General features: G+C 50.6%; 2 protein-coding genes across 2 annotated transcripts in view; one reads left to right on the top strand and one right to left on the bottom strand.

Annotated features, from left to right (window-relative positions):
* Positions 1 to 1,892: 1,892 nt before the first annotated feature.
* Positions 1,893 to 5,524, top strand: MRM3 (mitochondrial rRNA methyltransferase 3). Its single transcript, XM_020809089.3, has 4 exons — positions 1,893 to 2,254; positions 2,556 to 2,800; positions 3,748 to 3,915; positions 4,510 to 5,524. The coding sequence occupies exons 1-4, from the start codon at positions 1,950 to 1,952 to the stop codon at positions 5,091 to 5,093; spliced, it is 1,302 nt and encodes a 433-aa protein (XP_020664748.3). The 5' UTR covers positions 1,893 to 1,949; the 3' UTR covers positions 5,094 to 5,524.
* Positions 5,525 to 6,713: 1,189 nt separating this feature from the next.
* The window catches only part of NXN (nucleoredoxin), a 38,355-nt gene continuing 27,469 nt past the window's right edge, over positions 6,714 to 17,599 (bottom strand). The window contains exons 6-8 of the mRNA XM_020809088.3: positions 15,619 to 15,798; positions 11,749 to 11,873; positions 6,714 to 8,692 (exon numbers count right to left, since the gene is read on the bottom strand). Coding sequence (XP_020664747.3) covers positions 8,510 to 8,692; positions 11,749 to 11,873; positions 15,619 to 15,798 — 488 coding nt within the window. The 3' untranslated portion in view covers positions 6,714 to 8,509. The remainder of the gene's footprint in view (positions 8,693 to 11,748; positions 11,874 to 15,618; positions 15,799 to 17,599) is intronic.

The raw sequence follows: 17,599 nt of genomic DNA on the forward strand, positions 1-17,599 counted from the left end.
CAAAAACGAGACCCAGAGCTGATTGCAGCTCTGATCATCAGCTTCTCATAGCAAAGCTTAAACTGAAGAAAGTAGGAAAAAACACTGGGCTAGTCAGGTATCATTGTCATTTAGTCGTGTCCGACTCTTCGTGACCCCATGAACCAGAGCATGCAGGCCCTCATATCTTCCACTGCCTCCCAGAGTTGTGTCAAATTCCTGTTGGTCGCTTCGATGACACTGTCCAACCATCTCATCCGCTGTCGTCCACTTCTTCTCTTGCCTTCACACTTTCCCAACATCAAGGTCTTTTCCAGGGAGTCTTCTCTTCTCATGAGATGGCCAAAGTACTGGAGGCTCAGCTTCAGGATCTGTCCTTCCAGTGAGCACTCAGGGTTGATTTCCTAGTCAGGAAAACCCAATCCCTTATGAATACACAGTGGAAGTGAAGAACAGATTTAAGGAACTTGATTTGGTGGACAGAGTGCCTGAAGAACTATGGATGGAGGCTCGTAACATTGTACAGGAGGGAGCAAAAAACCATCCCAAAGAAAAGGAAATGCAAGAAAGCAAAGTGGCTGTCCAACGAGGACTTACAAATAGCAGAGAAGAGAAGGGAAACAAAATGGGAGATAGGGAAAGTTACAGAAAATGGAATGCAGACTTCCAAAGAATAGCAAGGAGAGACAAGAGGGCCTTCTTAAATGAACAGTGCAAAGATACAGTATAGAGGAAAATAATAGAAAGGGAAAAACCAGAGATCTGTTCAAGAAGATTGGAGATATTAAAGGAACCTTTTGTGCAAAGATGGAGATGATAAAGGACAAAAATAGTAGGGACCTCACAGAAGCAGAAGACATCAAGAAGAGGTGGCAAGAATACACAGAGGAATTATACCAGAAAGATCTGGATGTCCAGGACAACCCAGATAGTGTCATTGCTGACCCTGACAGCCTGAAGAGTGAAGTCAAGTGGGCCTTAGAAAGCATGGCTAACAACAAGGCCAGCGGAGGTGATGGCATTCCAGTCGAACTATTTAAAATTTTAAAAGATGACGCTGTTAAGGTGCTACACTCAATATGCCAGCAAGTTTGGAAAACTCAACAGTGGCCAGAGGATTGGAAAAGATCAGAGACATCACCTTGCCGACAAAGGTCCGCATAGCCAAAGCTATGGTTTTTTTCAACAGCGATGTACGGAAATGAGAGCTGGACCATAAAGAAGGCTGACCGCCAAAGAATTGATGCCTTTGAATTGTGGTGCTGGAGGAGACACTGGAGAGTCCCCTGGACTGCAAGGAGAACAAACCTATCCATTCTGAAGGAAATCAACCCTGAGTGTTCACTGGAAGGACAGATCCTGAAGCGGAGGCTCCAATCCTTTGGCTGTCTCATGAGAAGAGGAGACTCCCTGGAAAAGACCCTGATGCTGGGAAAGTGTGAAGGCAAGAGGAGAAGGGGACGACAGAGGACGAGATGGATGGACGGTGTCACCGAAGCGGCCAACATGAATTTGACCGAACTCCAGGAGGCAGTGGAAGACGGGAGGGCCTGGCGTGCCCTGGTCCATGGGGTCACTCAGAGTCGGGACATGGCTTAACGACTAAACAAGAACAAAATCTACATGTACATCTACCGTGTGTGTGTGTGGGGGGGGTGTCTCTTATCGTGGGACTGCCAGCTGTTCTTCTTGCCTGTTGAGAAATCGCCTGGTATGTGCGTCGCTCTATTTTCTATCTCTACGACAGACTAGTAGCCCGTAGTCCTTCTAACCGGAAGTCCGGCCCCCACGCGTGCTCTTCCCTAAGCTGCCCGTCTACCCCACTGCCCCCACTCTATGGCTGAGGCGTCCCTCGCGCGCCCGCCGTTGCCCTTCGCGACGGCCAGCCTCGCGGTACTTGAGCGCGAGTTCCCGGCGGGCGGGAGGGCGCCCTTTCCCCTCCCCTCTCCGCCTCGCTGCCCGTGCCCAAGATGGCGGCGCTGGCGAGGGTGGCCGGGGCTCCGTCCCTGAGGCGGCTCCTCCTGAGGCCCCCGAGCGCCGGCTGGGTCTCCCGGCGAGGAGCGCGCCGGCTGAGGAGGAGCCCCGTCCGGGTCCTCCCTTCGCTGGCCGAGCAGCAGCAGCAGCAGGAGGCTTCGGGGGGCCTGCCCAGCGCCGTCCCCCGGCCCTCCCTCGCCGCCTCCCCGGCCCAGAAGGAGGCGCCTCGGGCGGGCTGGAAAGGCGACGAAGAGCCGGAGCTTCGCTACGAGCGGGCCTTCGGGGAGGACAAGAGGCTGAGGTGAGGAAAGGGCGGGCGCGCAAAGGGCCCTGGGAGTTGTAGTCTTCGGCCCACACCCGAGGGTTTTTCATTTAAATAAGAAGATCCACATTCATTTCAGGGCATCATCTGAGCTTTTTCTCTCTCTCTTTCTTCTCCCTGTCCTACCTCGCAGGGCTGTCGTGGGTGGAGGAGAGCAACAGATAATGCTGTTTTGGAGGGCCTTGGGAGGAACAGCAGGGTCCAGAGGGGAACGGATAAATAAAAAAGGGAAAATTAGGGTCGAGCGGCCCCAATAAATATATCTGCTTTTCTTCCGTAGCAAAGTGGTGACGGTGGCCAAGTCGAAGTCGTTTCGCCAGAAACACGGCAAGATCCTCCTGGAAGGCCGGCGCCTGATCGCGGACGCGCTGGCCGCCGGGGCCGTTCCTCAGATGATCTTCTTCAGCGTCATGGAGCAGTTGAGACAGCTGCCGGCGGAGAAGCTGAAGCGGGCCAAGCTCATCAAAGTGAAGTTTGACGATATCAAGTCTTGGTCTGACGTCGTCACTCCTCAGGGCGTGATAGGTATGCCGTGCGAGGAGCCCCTCGCGTTTTAATTTATTTACGTATGTTAATAGGTCCCTCGCTTTTCTCCTTAAGAAGGGCCCAAAAATAACTACGTAAATACAATAGGTTCCAAGTCCCCCCACAGATGCTGAAAACACGGATTATGGCAAGCCCTATTTTAATAGCAGACACTATGCACGGCATGGTGTCTGCATCCCTCTAGTAGCCAGTTCTGGTGACTTCTTTAGAAATATATATTTCTAGGATTTTTCTTCGAATATTTTTTAAAAAATATATTAAAATATTTTCTGACAGTGGATAAGTGAATCAGCAGATACCGATCCCACGGATAAAGCGGTCTGGCTGTACTAAAAAAGTTCACCCAAATCCCACAGGGATAGCTGGTAAACAGAAGGAGCGTCAAAACCTATTCAGCACAGCAAGGCATAAGAATCCCTTTAAGAACCCCGTTTAAAGGGAATTAGTTAATTAAGGCAAACCTTGTGGATATACTCTGAAGGAGGAGGGATCCTTAGGCTGGGCTTTTGGCTTCTGTGTGCCCAAACAAATAAATTCGAATTGAACATCAAGCAGCAAAGAGGTAGTTTTCTGGCAAAAGGTCTTCCTGTCTCTCTAAACCTCTTGGATCTCGTTTTCATCAACCTCATCCAGATGACAGATTCTTAGCAAAAATGCATAGAAAATAGGTCTCACTGGGAGCTCTTCTCCGTTGCTTGCCGTCGGCTGCCTGGCGGTCAGAGCGATCGGAGGGTAAGGGGTGGTCGGGATAGCCTGAGGAGTGGGGGCTGACACAGGAACACAGAGAGCTACCGAGGAGTGTGTTGCACCCACTGCTTAACATTTCCTGGATTTCCCAAATCCTGATTCAGGCCTCTTAATCACTGCTCCGCACTTGACTGAAAACGTAATGCCTCCTTCGTCATCTTCTGCCTCTGTTCCGTCAGGAATCTTTTCCCGGCCTGATTTCTCCAAAATGGTTTACCCAGAAGTCCAGCAGCAGCACCAGCTGCCCCTCTCCCTCATCTGCGACAACATCCGTGACCCAGGAAACCTGGGCACCATCCTCAGGTCGGCAGCCGGAGCAGGTTGCAGCCGCGTGTTACTTGTCAAAGGTAAGGAACGCGGCTTCGTGATGAAAGATGCCTAGGTGACAGTAGGACTGTGATACACACAGAGAGTCAGTTCCGAGGCCCGCCTGCAGATGGAGGAAAGCACAGATAAGCAAACTCTACAGGTACCACAGCCTCTTAGTCTGAACTGGGCAGCTTTGAGGCCTAGCCTCTCAGCCTAGCTTCCTGCTCAGCTCGCACTGGGGGAGGAACAGGATGCTCGGTGGGAGCTAAGGCCTAACTAGGCCTCAGGGCCTCCCAGTTCAGTCTTTTCTCGCAGGTGAGACACAGCTTGATGTCTGCAAGGTGCCTTCTCTGTCGGATAGGACTTATTAAATGGAGAATCATTGTTATTATTGGCCAGATGTCTTTTTTTTAAAAAAACAACAACCCATGTTTACTGGACTCATTAATGACAAAATGTATATAAACTTTAGGGGAGGAACTACACAAAGCAGGGATTATTAAAATCACGTGAGCTTTAAAGAAGCACCGAAAAATGGAGACTAAATTCCCAATTTATTTATTTTTTTTACTCACCGGAGGCTGTCGCCAAGCCCTGTTAAGCAGAATCGTCGTTTTCCTTTCCCTCTCCAGGCTGCGTCGATGCCTGGGAACCTAAAGTGCTGCGCGCAGGGATGGGAGCCCACTTCCGCATCCCCGTCATTTGCGACCTGGAGTGGGAAGCCGTGCCGAGCTACCTCTTGCCGGAAACCTGCGTTTACGTGGCCGACACCTGCCAGCCGGTCCCTGAGCCGGAGGAGGAGCTGCCGCCGCTGCCGAGGTCCCCAGCCAAAGCCAGCAGCCACGGCTGGGTTTCCAGGCCCTACAATATGAAAGCCCGGCTGACCCAGTTGGATTTGGGGGCGGTTTCCGAGAGCGAGGAGGAGGAAGAAGAGGAGGAAGGCATTGACTTGGAGGTGCAGTGCTACTACGAGCCCTGGGTGGACTTCCCTGTGGCCGTGGTGATTGGAGGGGAGACCTACGGGGTGAGCAGAGAAGCCAGAGAGTTGGCCTACAGCAGGGGCGGGAAGCAGCTACACATCCCCATCGTCCCTCACGTGAACAGTCTCAACTCAGCGATGGCCGCCAGCGTTCTCCTCTTCGAGGCCAAGAGGCAGCTGATGGAGGACCCGTCCCTCTCAACGTGCTTCCCTTCCAAGTCCCAGCTGCCTCCGTGACTCTCAGCGGGGCCTTCCAACGAAGGAGCATCCGCCACGGGAAAGCCGGTGGGGAGCCATGACACTCCCCGGCTGTCAGTGGGGTGGAGTTGCACCCTCTGTTCTGGGGTGAGGGGGTGGCTCGGTCAGAGGGGGAGACCCTAAAGGAGGGAGGGTTAAAATGCCCATCCTTGGCTGGGATTCATTGATTAGGAAAGGCGGTCAGCTAAATCTGGCTTGTGGGAAGCACCTTTAAACATTCAGCAGAACTTAAAAGTCATTGTGAAGGATATCATGCCCCTCCGGATTCCCCTAGCTGGCACATAAGCCCCCCCCCCAAAAACCTAACTTTTTCAAAGTTTTTATTTATCCCCTTGTTGGAAAATAACACACTCACTTCCCTTGTTATACAGCTGCTGATGCGTGGAGAATCAATACAACAGAGCCGTTGACACCGTCTCTTTAATTTCTTAATTCAGTCCGTCTTAAGTCAGGATTCGCAGTCGCCTCCCCAGCTTGCTCTGGTTCTGTTCCAAGGGTTGGAAAACAGAGCAGGACCTTTGAGCCCGCCCACCCCACTTGTTGCGATTTCTTCAAAAGTCTGCTTTGTCATTTCCAGGGGGCCCTGCCCCAAATTCCAGGCTTTCCCCGTCTCCTGAGTGTTCCAGGTTGAGCTGAATTTCCACCACATGTTTTGGAGGGCCAGGGCGGTTCGTCCTTTTGTTTCTCTGGTTTGATCGGTTTCCTGCCAGGTTGCTTTTGAGCCCAGAATCTCCAAAGGCGTCCTTGTTTTCCACAAGAAAGCGGTTGTGTCATTTTCACAGCTCCAGACAGGTCCAAAATAAATACCAGCACAAGTTGTGGCAGAGATTCCTGGGAGTTTTCGTCCATCATCATCAGGGGAGCCAAGATTGGGAACGTCACTATCTGCCCCACAGATTTTATTGTTTTGGGAAAACCAGTTGAGCAGAGAGCGCTCTTCCCATCCCTCCTACCTCAAAAACCTGTTGCCACTTGCTGGAAACATCTGTCAAGTTTATTAAGCTATCTGAAAGAGGGCTTTTGTGCAACCCCCTCCAGGCTTAACACGGGTTCGTCTTTGAAGTAGCTTCATCATTTAGGGAACGTATTTGGTGATGCTGCAGTTGCACGGTTTCTATTGTTTTGGCCATTTAGCTGTTTTTCACCAGACGGTGGCAGCAAACTGTGGGTGCGAAATGTGATTATCAGCAGATAATTGAATTTAAATGCATATTTTGATACTTCTAAATGAATGAGAAGTGTTTTATATATAACATCTACAGGAATGTGAAGAAGGTAATAAGAGGGAGGATGTGGTACACGATGAAGTATGGCTTATAATCTCAAACACCAAGGTACTGTATATGGGTTTCCAAGGTATGTGAACTATTCAAGGAGTGGCCTGCTGAAATCCTTTTCCTGATACGTTTTCCTCTACCTGACAGGCTTCTGGAAGTAGGCATTTTTATGTAATTTATGCCAATCCTCCACACGGTAGTACTTGAAATTGCTTTCCGTGCCCTTAAGAAAACTGACCTCTGTGTCAGTTTTCCCACACTGTGGACTCGAAAGCTGGCTGGATAACTCGAAGAGGTTTAGAAAAGCCACGCTCGCATCTGATTCCTAGAACAGTTTTTATTACAAATGCCAATCACCATGTACAGTTTTTACAACGTCTGCATTTGCTGGAGAGGAAGAGCAGACGGACGCTCTTTAGCCGGCATAGAAACCCTAACTAACCCTAACCCCACCCCGTCTCCCCAAATTGGCTAAAAACAGCACAGTCAAAAGGCAGAGCTGCATCTGGGGAGGAATATTTGGCCAGCTGTCCGAGGCAGGGCATTGGTATTTTCACTAGAAACCAGTGAGGGATGAAAAATAAAGGTAGAAAAATCTCGTAAGATAATTCTGGCTTTTACATTAAGGGCGCTGGGAGGCAGGTTGCTGCACCAGACTGGTTTCTGCCCTCTCGCCGCGAATAAAAACATAATCGAACCATTCAAAACGATGGAAAAGACACGTGAAATCACGAGCCGCCTCTTCTAGCTGGCTGTAGCATGCCATCACCAGGTAAAAGTCTAAGGAGTCCTATAAAACGAACCCAGTTCAAGCAAACTTCAATCACGTGGCAGAAAGACTGCAGGGGAAAAAACAGGTTGGCACAAACGCTGGACTGGAGATGAAAATATTTCAGCCCTTTAAATACTAAGCGATTCAGTGTGAGCTTTTGCGGCTCAAAACCCACTTCCTTTAGACCCAGGGGTGCAAACGCACGGCCCCTTATATCTATGGATTTGTCTTCCTTTGGGTCTAAAGAAGCGGGTTTTGAGCTACAAAAGTGTGCACTGGAATAAATCTGTTTGTCATGAAAGTGCCACAATATATTACCTTGCCTTTTTTTAAATTTCTGGCCGTGGTTTTTAGGTGGTAACTCATCTCTCCTCTCCTTGTAGTGTAACTGTAAATGATGGACACAGAAACCTGAGCACAAAGGGATACCACGTGGTTTTTGGAAGCCGGAGAAGCAATGGCCAGAAATCCCAGAGAATAAAGCTGTCTGGGCGGACCCCCCACCCCATGTAGGATTTCCAAACGAACCTAAATAAGACACCCATCTCGTACTCCCTGGAGAAATGCCACTGGAAAAAAAACTTGGGCTTTTGCTGGTGAAAAAAGCAAAGTATTTGGTGGCAAAGTGTCCGGATGGGTTTCCAATTTCTTTCGCCCTCTCAAAGCAGCCCCTGAATGTGGGCGGTTTTGAGGGGTTCCTAAGTCACGGTCTCGGGAGGTTGGGGGGGTTGTCGCCCTGTTTTGCTGGGGCCAACCCTCACCCGGAGTCCCGTACACCCAGTCTGGAGCATCATAGTTGAGCAAAAGAATATCAAGAAGCTGAAATAACGTCCAGAGGAGAGTAACCAAGACTGGGGTGGTGGTGAGGTTGTGTGGCTAGAAACCAAGCCTTGGTTTGATAGCAGAACGGACTACCTCGAAAGGTGGTTTTTAAATGGTGAGTTCAGGGGCCCAGCCGTTGGGGACGTTTGTCCTGTGGTTTCTCAAACTGGAATGAGGTCAGACTAGATGACCTCCGGGATACGTTCCAAAGCTACCATCCTAATCCTACCACCCTTTTGTGTTTAAAACCGGGAAGATGCCGTCTTTCTTGAGACAGAAAAAAAAAGCCACCTTTCCCCCCACCCAACCCCTAGATAAGCCCCTCCCCGCCATCTCCCCTCTTGGAACAGCACCTTGGAAAGAGTTTCGGAGTCGAGGAGATGCGCGTTTCAAAAAAGGCACCGCGAGACTGCAAAAAAACCCCGTTGTTTGTGCACCGGCGTTGGCCAAATCCTGGCTTTCCCCCTCACTTTCTTTTTTAAATAAGGTCTGAGCGAGGTGGGCTGGCCACCTTTCCTGCCTCTTTAGATGGGCTCAGGTTTCAGCTTGTCCACGAGAAAGTCATTCACGAAGGCTTCCACGATGTCGGGCGTGATCTCTTCCACGTCCATGACGTATTTGGCCCGGGCGGACATGTCGAGGATGGTGAGCAGAGGGGCGGCTTCCGGGAGGTTGGTGTAATCCCGCAGGGAGTCGGTCATGTCGTCCTGCGGGGCAGGAAGGTCCGGGTCATGGAACCAGCGCAGGGCCCCCCCAGAAAAAAAAAAGAAAGGAAAAAACAGAGAAAATGGTTAGCTTTCAAATCTGAGACCCCCATCCTTTGATAACAGCTCTGAAATGTACTTTCGGGGAAGCCCGGTGGATGATCTGCTTGATTTTTCCAGGCAGAACACACCAAGGATTCGTTTGCACGAAAAAGTGTTTGGAGCTCTGAAAACTTTGATTTCTGCCCTGCGGCTGCTACTTTTCTACTCGCAGGGAAGAGCATCCATCCAGTGGGCAACCTTCCGTTGTGTGACTCCTGAGCCGCTCCCTGCTTTTTCTCCTGCGTGCCGTGTGTGAAAATGGCAAGAATTCTGGGTGCATAGCATCAAGCTAAAGAGGTCAGAGCCTGGGAAAGTAAATAATTATAATAAAAAACCACTACAAAGCCCATGGTCCCTGGCCATGCTGGGCTGGCAATGCTGGGATTTGTAGTCCCTCCCCCCAAAATGTCGCTTTTCCAGGCTGCTCGGAAGCACGATCCAGAAACGGGGGATCTCGTTCTGGGAAGAGAGAATTCAGCTCTGCCTCCAAACTAACTTTCCACCAGGGAAGAAGAGGAGAGGGTTTACCTCCGAGCAGCTGGCTGATGGAGGGGATTTCTGGAGGTCAGAAACCATGAGCTCATTCCTCTTTTTTTTTTTTTTTCCAAAGGAGGCGGTTCTCAGATTGCCTCACCCGACACAGCCATGTGTGAGAGAGAGAAATCCCTCCGACCTCGAGGGAGGCTTCCTAAATTCCAGATTTTCTCACAGCCCTGATTTTGGTGGTTTGCTTTCTCCCTTCCCCGGAAAGGATCTCTGGGGAGTTACCAAACCTTTCCTCACCCTCCGTGCTCTGCTGGTATGGCTTTCCGTCCCTCCCCTCTTTTTAATCCTACAATTTCCTTTCTTGGCTTCTAAAAATCTCTTAACCATTCTGCCCATTTCAAGTGATATTTCTGGAATTTGGGCCATCCTGCCATTTGGAGGGGGGAAGCAAATATACCTGGATAGTGTTAAGGATCCATTAGAGTATTCATGTAAAAGGACTCGGCTCCTTCCAAAGGGCTTATAGTTTTTAAATTAAATTTACATTCGGCTTCTCCTCGAGAGGATGTGTGTGTACTCCCTTCCTCTTATCCTGACAACAACCCTCTGAAGTTGGTTTGGGGCAAGTAAAGAGATTTGAACTCTGCTCTTTTTCACTTTCTTTGGTCACTTGAATCACCTCATAGGTAGGTACTTTTCTCTCCTGTTTATTGTTTTCTTCTAAGACATTCCCTTTTTTCTGACAATATTTCTCCCACCCATACACACACCGGGAGCCGTTCTGCCTCCCGTCCATTTCAGCCCTGCCTCTTCCACAGACCACAAAATGGCGGTCGTTGAGCGCATGACAGCCATTCGTGTCTGAACATGCAAATATTGTGTGTGGGGGGGCGGGGGGGGGAGGTTAGGGGAAAAAGAGGCACGGGGTGGACGGGGAAAGCCACGCCGCGGCACGGAGGATCCCCAGCAACGGGGACGGCTTGTGATTGTTTCCCCCTTCGAAAGATCCAGAGGCGTGTCGGGGAGCGCAATGGGAGATGCAGGAAGGAGCATCAATCCGCACCCAAGACAAGCATCCTCAAGAAGGCAGAGGGTGGCATTGTTCCCAACCCGTGTGGTTCCAAAACCCACATTCCCATTGTAAGCGTCTCCCCGCCTCTTCGAGAAAAAGACATTTTGCTCTTCATTTTCCCCCCACAAAATGCCACAGGTCAGTGGGTCAGCCCTGAACGCAGCTGGCGTGGGCGGTTCCCCTGCCCCCCCTTCTTTTCTGGGCGACCGACACATGCTGGTTGCATGTTTCCTGAATCCAACACCCATTTTGATTCATTTTTTTAAAAGGGGGCAAGCTGGGCCACCCCCCACCCACATCAAGAGTGTCCAAAATCCCGGAAAAGCCAGAAACCGCAGTGCCCCATCCATCAGGGCGGGTGATGTGGGGTGGCAACCCCTTTTCCCTCCACCCCACGGCGTCTCGCCTGTCACCGCGGCCCCTTCCCCCTGGGAAGGATCGAGCACAAGGCCGGGCCCGAGTGCGAGGCAGCATCAGGGGGGGACCCAGGAGTTCCCGAAGAGGTGATGAATGGCGCTTTCAGGGGCCTGTCAGAAAGCCGGGCAGCAGATGGGGTGTGGAATGAATGAAGGGCAGTGTTGTTGATGGTTTGCTTTCTTTTTTAAAATCAATGCAAGCCAGACGAGCAAGATGTTTGGGGGAAAGCGGGGGGGGGGGCCACGATGGGCGTGCAAGGTCAGGGGGAGAGGCTGGGGGGGGAGCCAAATTTCCCCCGAGGCTGTCTGGGTGGGAGCTGCATGCCTTTGTTTTGAAACGAAGAAGGGCCGAATTCAGATTCCCTGGAGGCCAGAGCAAAAAGAGGGTGGGTGGGAGAGGTCAACGGGATGTTTGCTGGGCGGGGAGGGGGTCACTTGGAAGAGATGGGGTGAGTGCATTGGGGGCTGAATAAAAGAAAGGAAGAGGAGACCCCTCCCCTGTGTCTGTTTGTCTTGCTCCTCCCTTCGTTTCTATGGGTCCTTTTTTTTTCAGGAGAAAGGCAGATTTATTTCAAATAAATAAATACATTCGATCCGCATTTTCCAGTCCCGGGGAAACAAGCCGGACAGCGGTCAAGTTCAAAAGCCCCATCTGGAACTTGGCTAAGTTACTTTTGGGCATCTTAATTCACAGCGTGATTTCAAAAAACCCAGAACGATTCGTTACTGCCCCTTAGTATTATACGAGGATCAGGGAGATGAAGGGGGAGCCTGGCTTGGTTCCCTATTAAGAGTTACATTACATTTGGGCGGGGGCAAGGAAAAGGGGGCGCAACCCTCTTTGGCATTGGTTTATTAAATAAAAAAGCAGCACCTCTCCGAATATTTACAAAGTGCCAGACGGGAGCCATATACAGATCGCCACCGCCCACGAGTATCCGTGGATCAGCCACAGTTAACACTACTGCCCCTTCGGCCCGTACCTCTCCAGCCACGAAAAACAGGAGCGGGACCTCCTCATCTTTGGCTTTGTATTTAGCAATTATTTTCTCTGCGATGGGCTGGATTAACTGTTTGGCAGCCTCCGATTCTCCGTCATCGTCCGAATCTGTGGAAGGAAAACGCACGAGCAAAGTTCATAGGGAACCAAAAAAGAGCGTGTTTCGCCAGCGACCCCATAAACGAGAGCCATGGGCCGGACGCCGCTGAAAATAAAAGCTTAGGGACACACACCGGTTTCAGGTACAACTGCAATCCCTGCTGGATTAAAAACGTGAGCAGACGTCAAGATTCTAGTCCTCATTTTTTTTTAAAAAATTCAAAGCCCTTCTCCTGGCATCAAAACATCCATGCAGGATGTGTTTTGAGCTGTGCAAAAGCTGATTTTTGCAGCCAAGAGGTTCTCCTGTGGTTTTTTTTTCCCCCCTATGTTTGTGGAAATTCTGGGACACATTTGTTTATTATTGGTGCACAATTATTTGCCTGCCACAATGTTACAAAGAAACACCCCACCAGGCTTAAAGCCTCATGTTACAAAGACACACACCAAATACTGTAACAGCAAAAGCTACAAACAAAAAGTATTAAAGTGGATAAAAATAATAATAAATAAACCAATACAAACATCCAGGTCAATCCAGGGAATTACCTCCCTGACGGGAACTGAATATTGGTCATTGAACTGGAAGATAGAGAAGAGACAGAGGCGGGGCACATTCCAGCAGAAGGCGGAGCTAAAGATATAAGGCGGGGCCAAGAGTTAGGAAGCAAACTGTGTCCCCCACCAGGGACAGCCTGATTCTGGGCATGTCTACTCAAGAGCAAGTCCCACTGAAACCATTTCATGGGTGGCAAACGAGAACCCAGAGTCCAGCTCTGTGCAACCCACTTCCTGCTCCTGAGGTCAGGAGATACACAAGCCCTATTCCAGCCTCAAGCAGAGCACCCCACCCAGCCGCGGAAACCCACAGGAGGATCTCGGCCCAGCCCCAGTGGCTCAGCCTGTCCCGCCTCACAGGGGTGCTGTGTGAGGATGAAGTAAGGGAGAGGAGGCCCCTCCTTCGGGTTTGAGTTTGCGGGTGGAAAAGCAGGACAGACAATCAAAATGGAGAAATAAGCATCTAGATTTTGGAAACCTGGCCAAGCTGCATCATCTATGTTTGGATTCAAAGGATAAAATTTTAATAATTATGAGATGATTCTTTCCTTCCTCCAACCCCCCCCTCCAAAGACAGCTGGAGGCTTTCCAGATCTTTTGCCCAACCCTCTAGTAGCCAGAGACCAATTCTGATATCTTTAGAAATATATGTTTCTAGGACTTTTAATATATTAGTGCATCAGTGGATAGCGATCCCGTGGATAAGGGAGGTCCCTACTGTACATGGATTCTGGCTCCCTCTAGCAGCAAAATTCTGGGGGGGTTCACCTATTGTTTTCAGGCAGCAGATAAATGAATCAGTGGATACTATGAGGGGTCCTACTGTATTATCTTTTTACTTCATCTGCCTTTTCATTATGAAGAAGAAGAACAGGAAACTGGGGGAGGGGGGGAGAAAGGCTCATTTAAAATGATTCTAATGGTTTTGGGGTTTCGTTTGCTTTTTGTGACGCTAGCTGCCCTTCTCTGTTACAAATGTAAGAAGCGAAGTTAATAAATAAATCCCATCTGGTCGATACTTAACGGGGGGGGGGGGAAGACATCACACATCTAACGGCGTAAATAAATAAAACGGCACTGTTTAAAGGGGAGGAAAAAATCCAAAACTGTGTTTAAAGACTCAGCGATTTCCAGACGGGAGGTAATAACCCAAATCCATTTATCTAAGATTTTCCATAGACTCAGGCCTGGATTTTTGCAAAAAGCGTGTAATTTAATCGGCTCGGCTCGCGCATCTCTCCCCCCCCCCCCCCCCCGTCTGGTCATAAAGAAATCTTGGAAGGTTTCTCCAAGCAACTGAATAAAAGATATATAAATTAAAGACGGCACGGAAGCTTTTTGCCTTTTTTTTTTTTAAGGTCAAGGTCTTTTTTCTCGGTGTGAGTGAGTGACAGACACCCGCTTCGGGGATGGGGGCAGGGGGTTTTCGTTACACCATGACAACGGCACGGGGGGGGGCTCCCCGCGGCACGTCATGGCAACCGGGTTGCTCAGCCGAGGGGCAGGCGGCACAAATCGGCCCCTCGAGACCCAACCTTTGGTGATGGTTTCCTGGATGATCCTTCCTGGCAGCAAGCTGTTCCCCCCACAGGGGAGAACGGGAGATAAGGTAAGGACCCCCATCCAGAGTCCTCTGTCATTAGCAAAACAGGCTCCCCCCCATCCATCATCACCACCCCCAAGGTTGCGGGCTTATTTCCTCCAACCGGAAAGAGGAAATACGAGCAGGAATGAAGGCCCTTTCCCCAATGAGCGAGATTCGAATACAGAGCAGGAGGGATAACAGATTCAGCCACTGTATGTATGGGTTTTCCGTCCCCCCCTGCTTTCTGACTCGTCAAAAGACAACTTTTGCAGGAACCTTTTGCGGCATCAAAAGCTCCTGAAAAGGATCCAACGAGGGGCAGATCAGATTAGAGGAGGAGTGGATGGTAATTTCTTATTCCTTTTCCAGTAAGTTTCCTCGTTTTCCTCTTCCCGTCTCCTCTCTCTTTCCTTTTCCATCATGCCCTTTTTCAGGGACTGCCTTGGTCTTGTCTTGTTAATCAGTTTAATTGACTCCCCCCACCCCCCACCCCAATAACTCAGAGTATGCTTTAGTGCTCAAAGAATAAACCAACATGCAAGTAATCCAGAATAAATTCACAAAAGAAGTTCCGGGAAAATGTAAAAAAATTAAGCGAGGAAATGAGCAGGGTAACTGAGGAATCGGCGGGGGTGGGTGGCGTTCGGCCCGTCTTCCTTCTCCTTTTCGGCCCCACTTTACCCTGCGCAGAAAATGAGGTGAAACAAAATACAGAGATTTCCCCCCCCCCATAACTCTTGGGGGAAAAGCAGTCGCCCCGAAGTTGAGGGGATAGAGAACGCTGTACACGCTTGTGCGTCTCTGGCGAGGAACGGAAAAGCTTATTCTAAAAGCCCTTTGTGGATAAATGCCGTTTCACAAACGATCGCCCATTACAAGCGAGATCAGACTTAAAAGCCAATGAATTCATTAAGTGGGCGAGTTTTATGTCCCCTCCCTGTCCGAATGTCGCTGATTCTAACCCAGAGCCGTCAGGGGGTCTCAGATGTCCGCCCCGTACAAAAGCGAGGGAACCGGCCCGACGCTCCAGGGGGTGACAGCCACCGGCACTCAGACACAGCTGGAAACCGCGATCAAGAAAGGCGAGGAAAAACCAGCGAGCGTCACACACACGGCGTTCCCATTGTAAGAATACTTATCTGACACATTTCGACCGCTCATCCTATTAAGGGACAACGCCCCCCCTCCGGGGCGGGCCAAGGGGATGTCGTTCGGCCTCTCCTCAACAGGGGCGACACCGCCTGCGATTTGGAAGCTCACGTCCGAAAACTGTGCGGCGCCGGCCAGAGAAATAAAAAAAAAAACCCTATGGGTGGGGTGGGGAATCAGAGAGTGTATCGACAGCTGGCGACAGATTTCGGGCCCATTTACTTCCCGTATTAAAAGAAAAGCCGTCCTGCAGAAAAGGGACTCGCGGCTTGCGGAACTCCCTGCCACAAGATGGGGGAACCCATTTAGCCGATAGGAAAGGTCATTGCAAGGGTGTGTGAATGTAAAAATTGACGAGAACCCCACCCACCCACCTCATTTAATCGCCCACAGAATACAAAACACAGCTTTTCAATCCTGAGGACTAGAAACTTTTCCAAAAACAGGAAGGTTTCCCCCTACCTACGAAGAGAACGAGGCAGGGACCCTCGTTCAGCTGCACCGCGTTGGACTCGGTCAGCTCCAGGACAGGCTTCGGGTGCCAGGGGAACTCCCGGCATTCGATGTCGTTCAGAACCTCCACCCGTCCTTGTCGCGTGATGATCTCCCCCTTGGCGTCCAGGATGACGAGCGTCGGGATCCCTGCGGTGAAGAAACAAGCCACGGAGAGAAGGGTTAGCCGAGAGGAGGCAGGAAAAGAGGGCCCGGAAGAGTTAAGCGGGGGCGGAATAAAGATTAAAAAGCAGAAAGATAAATAAGGAGAGGAAAGCGGGAGCCATCACTGAGCGTGTGGGATGGCTTGCTTTGGAGTGAAAGCCCCCGGAGGTGGGAAACGGGTTAACTGTGCGAGGCAGTGCGGTTCAGAGGGGGCCAGGAACATTTTACTCTCTGGCAGGGGGGTGGCTGTCAGTCGGAGGAGCCCACAGCGGGCAGAACGGCCCGAGGGTTTGACCCCTTCGAAGGTGGGTCTCCCATAACATTCAGCTGGTCACACCGTCTTCTGTTCTTTTCTCCCACACACCTGGACATCCTTGGCCTGCCTCTCCTATCATCTTTCATGTCTCCTTTCCATCAGCCTTCCCTCTCTCCCTTCCCCCCCCCGCCCCTCCGGAACTCCCTGCCACCACCTCAAAAGCATGACCCCTTGCCTGGAGACAGCCAGTCTGTCGCAGCCACCTGTGCCTCAGCTGTTCCCGAATCGGGTTTCCCCCTTGTGTGGCCAAGGGCCATCGCGCTTGCTCGCTCGCTCGCTCTCTCCGATTCCCCGCTCGGCTACCTCCTGTCCCTCCTTCTGCAGTTCACGAAAACAGACCTCATTTCTCTCAAGATGAAAACCCTCACCAAGCAAAGCAAGATTCCCACACACACACCCCTCTCTGCTGCAAGGAAATAAGATTTTTATTTTATTTGCAAGTCTTGGAGATGTTTTGCACAAGACTTTTTCCTGCGCTTACTAAGGCTGGGACACCAGAAGGTTTTCTAAATTTACCCAAAAAGGGGGGGGTATCTTTTTTCACCTTCACAAGAGCCCTTCGAGGCAGGCCAAGGCAAACCAGAGAGACCAGCCCAAGGTCATCTTGCAAGTTTCATGGCCTGACCAGGATTAGAACCCAAAACAGAGACCATGACGAAGAAAAATGAGACCAGTGCAATTTTCGTCCGCCTTCTACAGACAGACGCCTCATGGCATCATTTTCTGAAGTCTGAATGATCCCCAATTTCCTGGATTTCCCCCTTTTTCCTGGAGTGTTATTCATGGTTCCATTCTTTTCCTGCTGTATCAGGAGATAGAGGAAACCGAACTCGGGACCTTCTGCAAACAAACTACCACCTCCTCCCCCACTGAGTTTTGCTCCTTTCAATGGCAAAGGTATTTGGGGGGGGGGGGGAAGAACCCCTTTATCCCGGCTGTGGTGAATGGCTGCATTCAAGCATAACCAAATTAAGCTCTGGGCGGCTGGGCCCCAGTCCCTCTTTAGCCCTCCGATTCTTGCCGATAATTAAAAAAATAATAATAAAACGAAATAAAAACACACTCCCTCCGGGCAGAAGGCCAAGGGAACAAGGGACCTTGTCAGGGTCTCCGGTTTTGGAAACAGAACATACATACAAGGCACACAGAGCGAGGGGAAAGGGCCTCGTAATTCCCCCAAACATTGTGGAGGCAGTTGGAAAAACAAGAAGGAGAAAGGTGACCTGAGGAGCTAGTCTTCTAAGAACGGGGCCCTTATTGTTCGCAAAACCCTGAGGCTCCCTCACAACGCCGAAACGCCCAGTCTCAAGTGAAATCTCTGCTCCGTCTGCAGTCCCTCCTGTCACGCTCTGAGGTTGACCTTTCGGTTCTCCTCGTGGTCAAGGTCCTACAGATCCCATCAGCCCCACCCGAGCTTGGCCAACGGCCAGGAGTCACCCTAGCAGCTGCCCCTAACATCACCCTTTACCT

This window comes from Pogona vitticeps, chromosome 7 (assembly GCF_051106095.1).
Source record: "Pogona vitticeps strain Pit_001003342236 chromosome 7, PviZW2.1, whole genome shotgun sequence".
NCBI lineage: Eukaryota > Metazoa > Chordata > Lepidosauria > Squamata > Agamidae > Pogona > Pogona vitticeps.

Bases quoted from the DNA above. Each gene is read 5' to 3' on its own strand.
- MRM3 (XM_020809089.3), top strand. From the start codon at position 1,950: ATGGCGGCGCTGGCGAGGGTGGCCGGGGCTCCGTCCCTGAGGCGGCTC. The intron at 2,255-2,555 runs GTGAGGAAAGGG...TTTCTTCCGTAG, and splicing joins GGGGAGGACAAGAGGCTGAG to CAAAGTGGTGACGGTGGCCA. The intron at 2,801-3,747 runs GTATGCCGTGCG...CTGTTCCGTCAG, and splicing joins CACTCCTCAGGGCGTGATAG to GAATCTTTTCCCGGCCTGAT.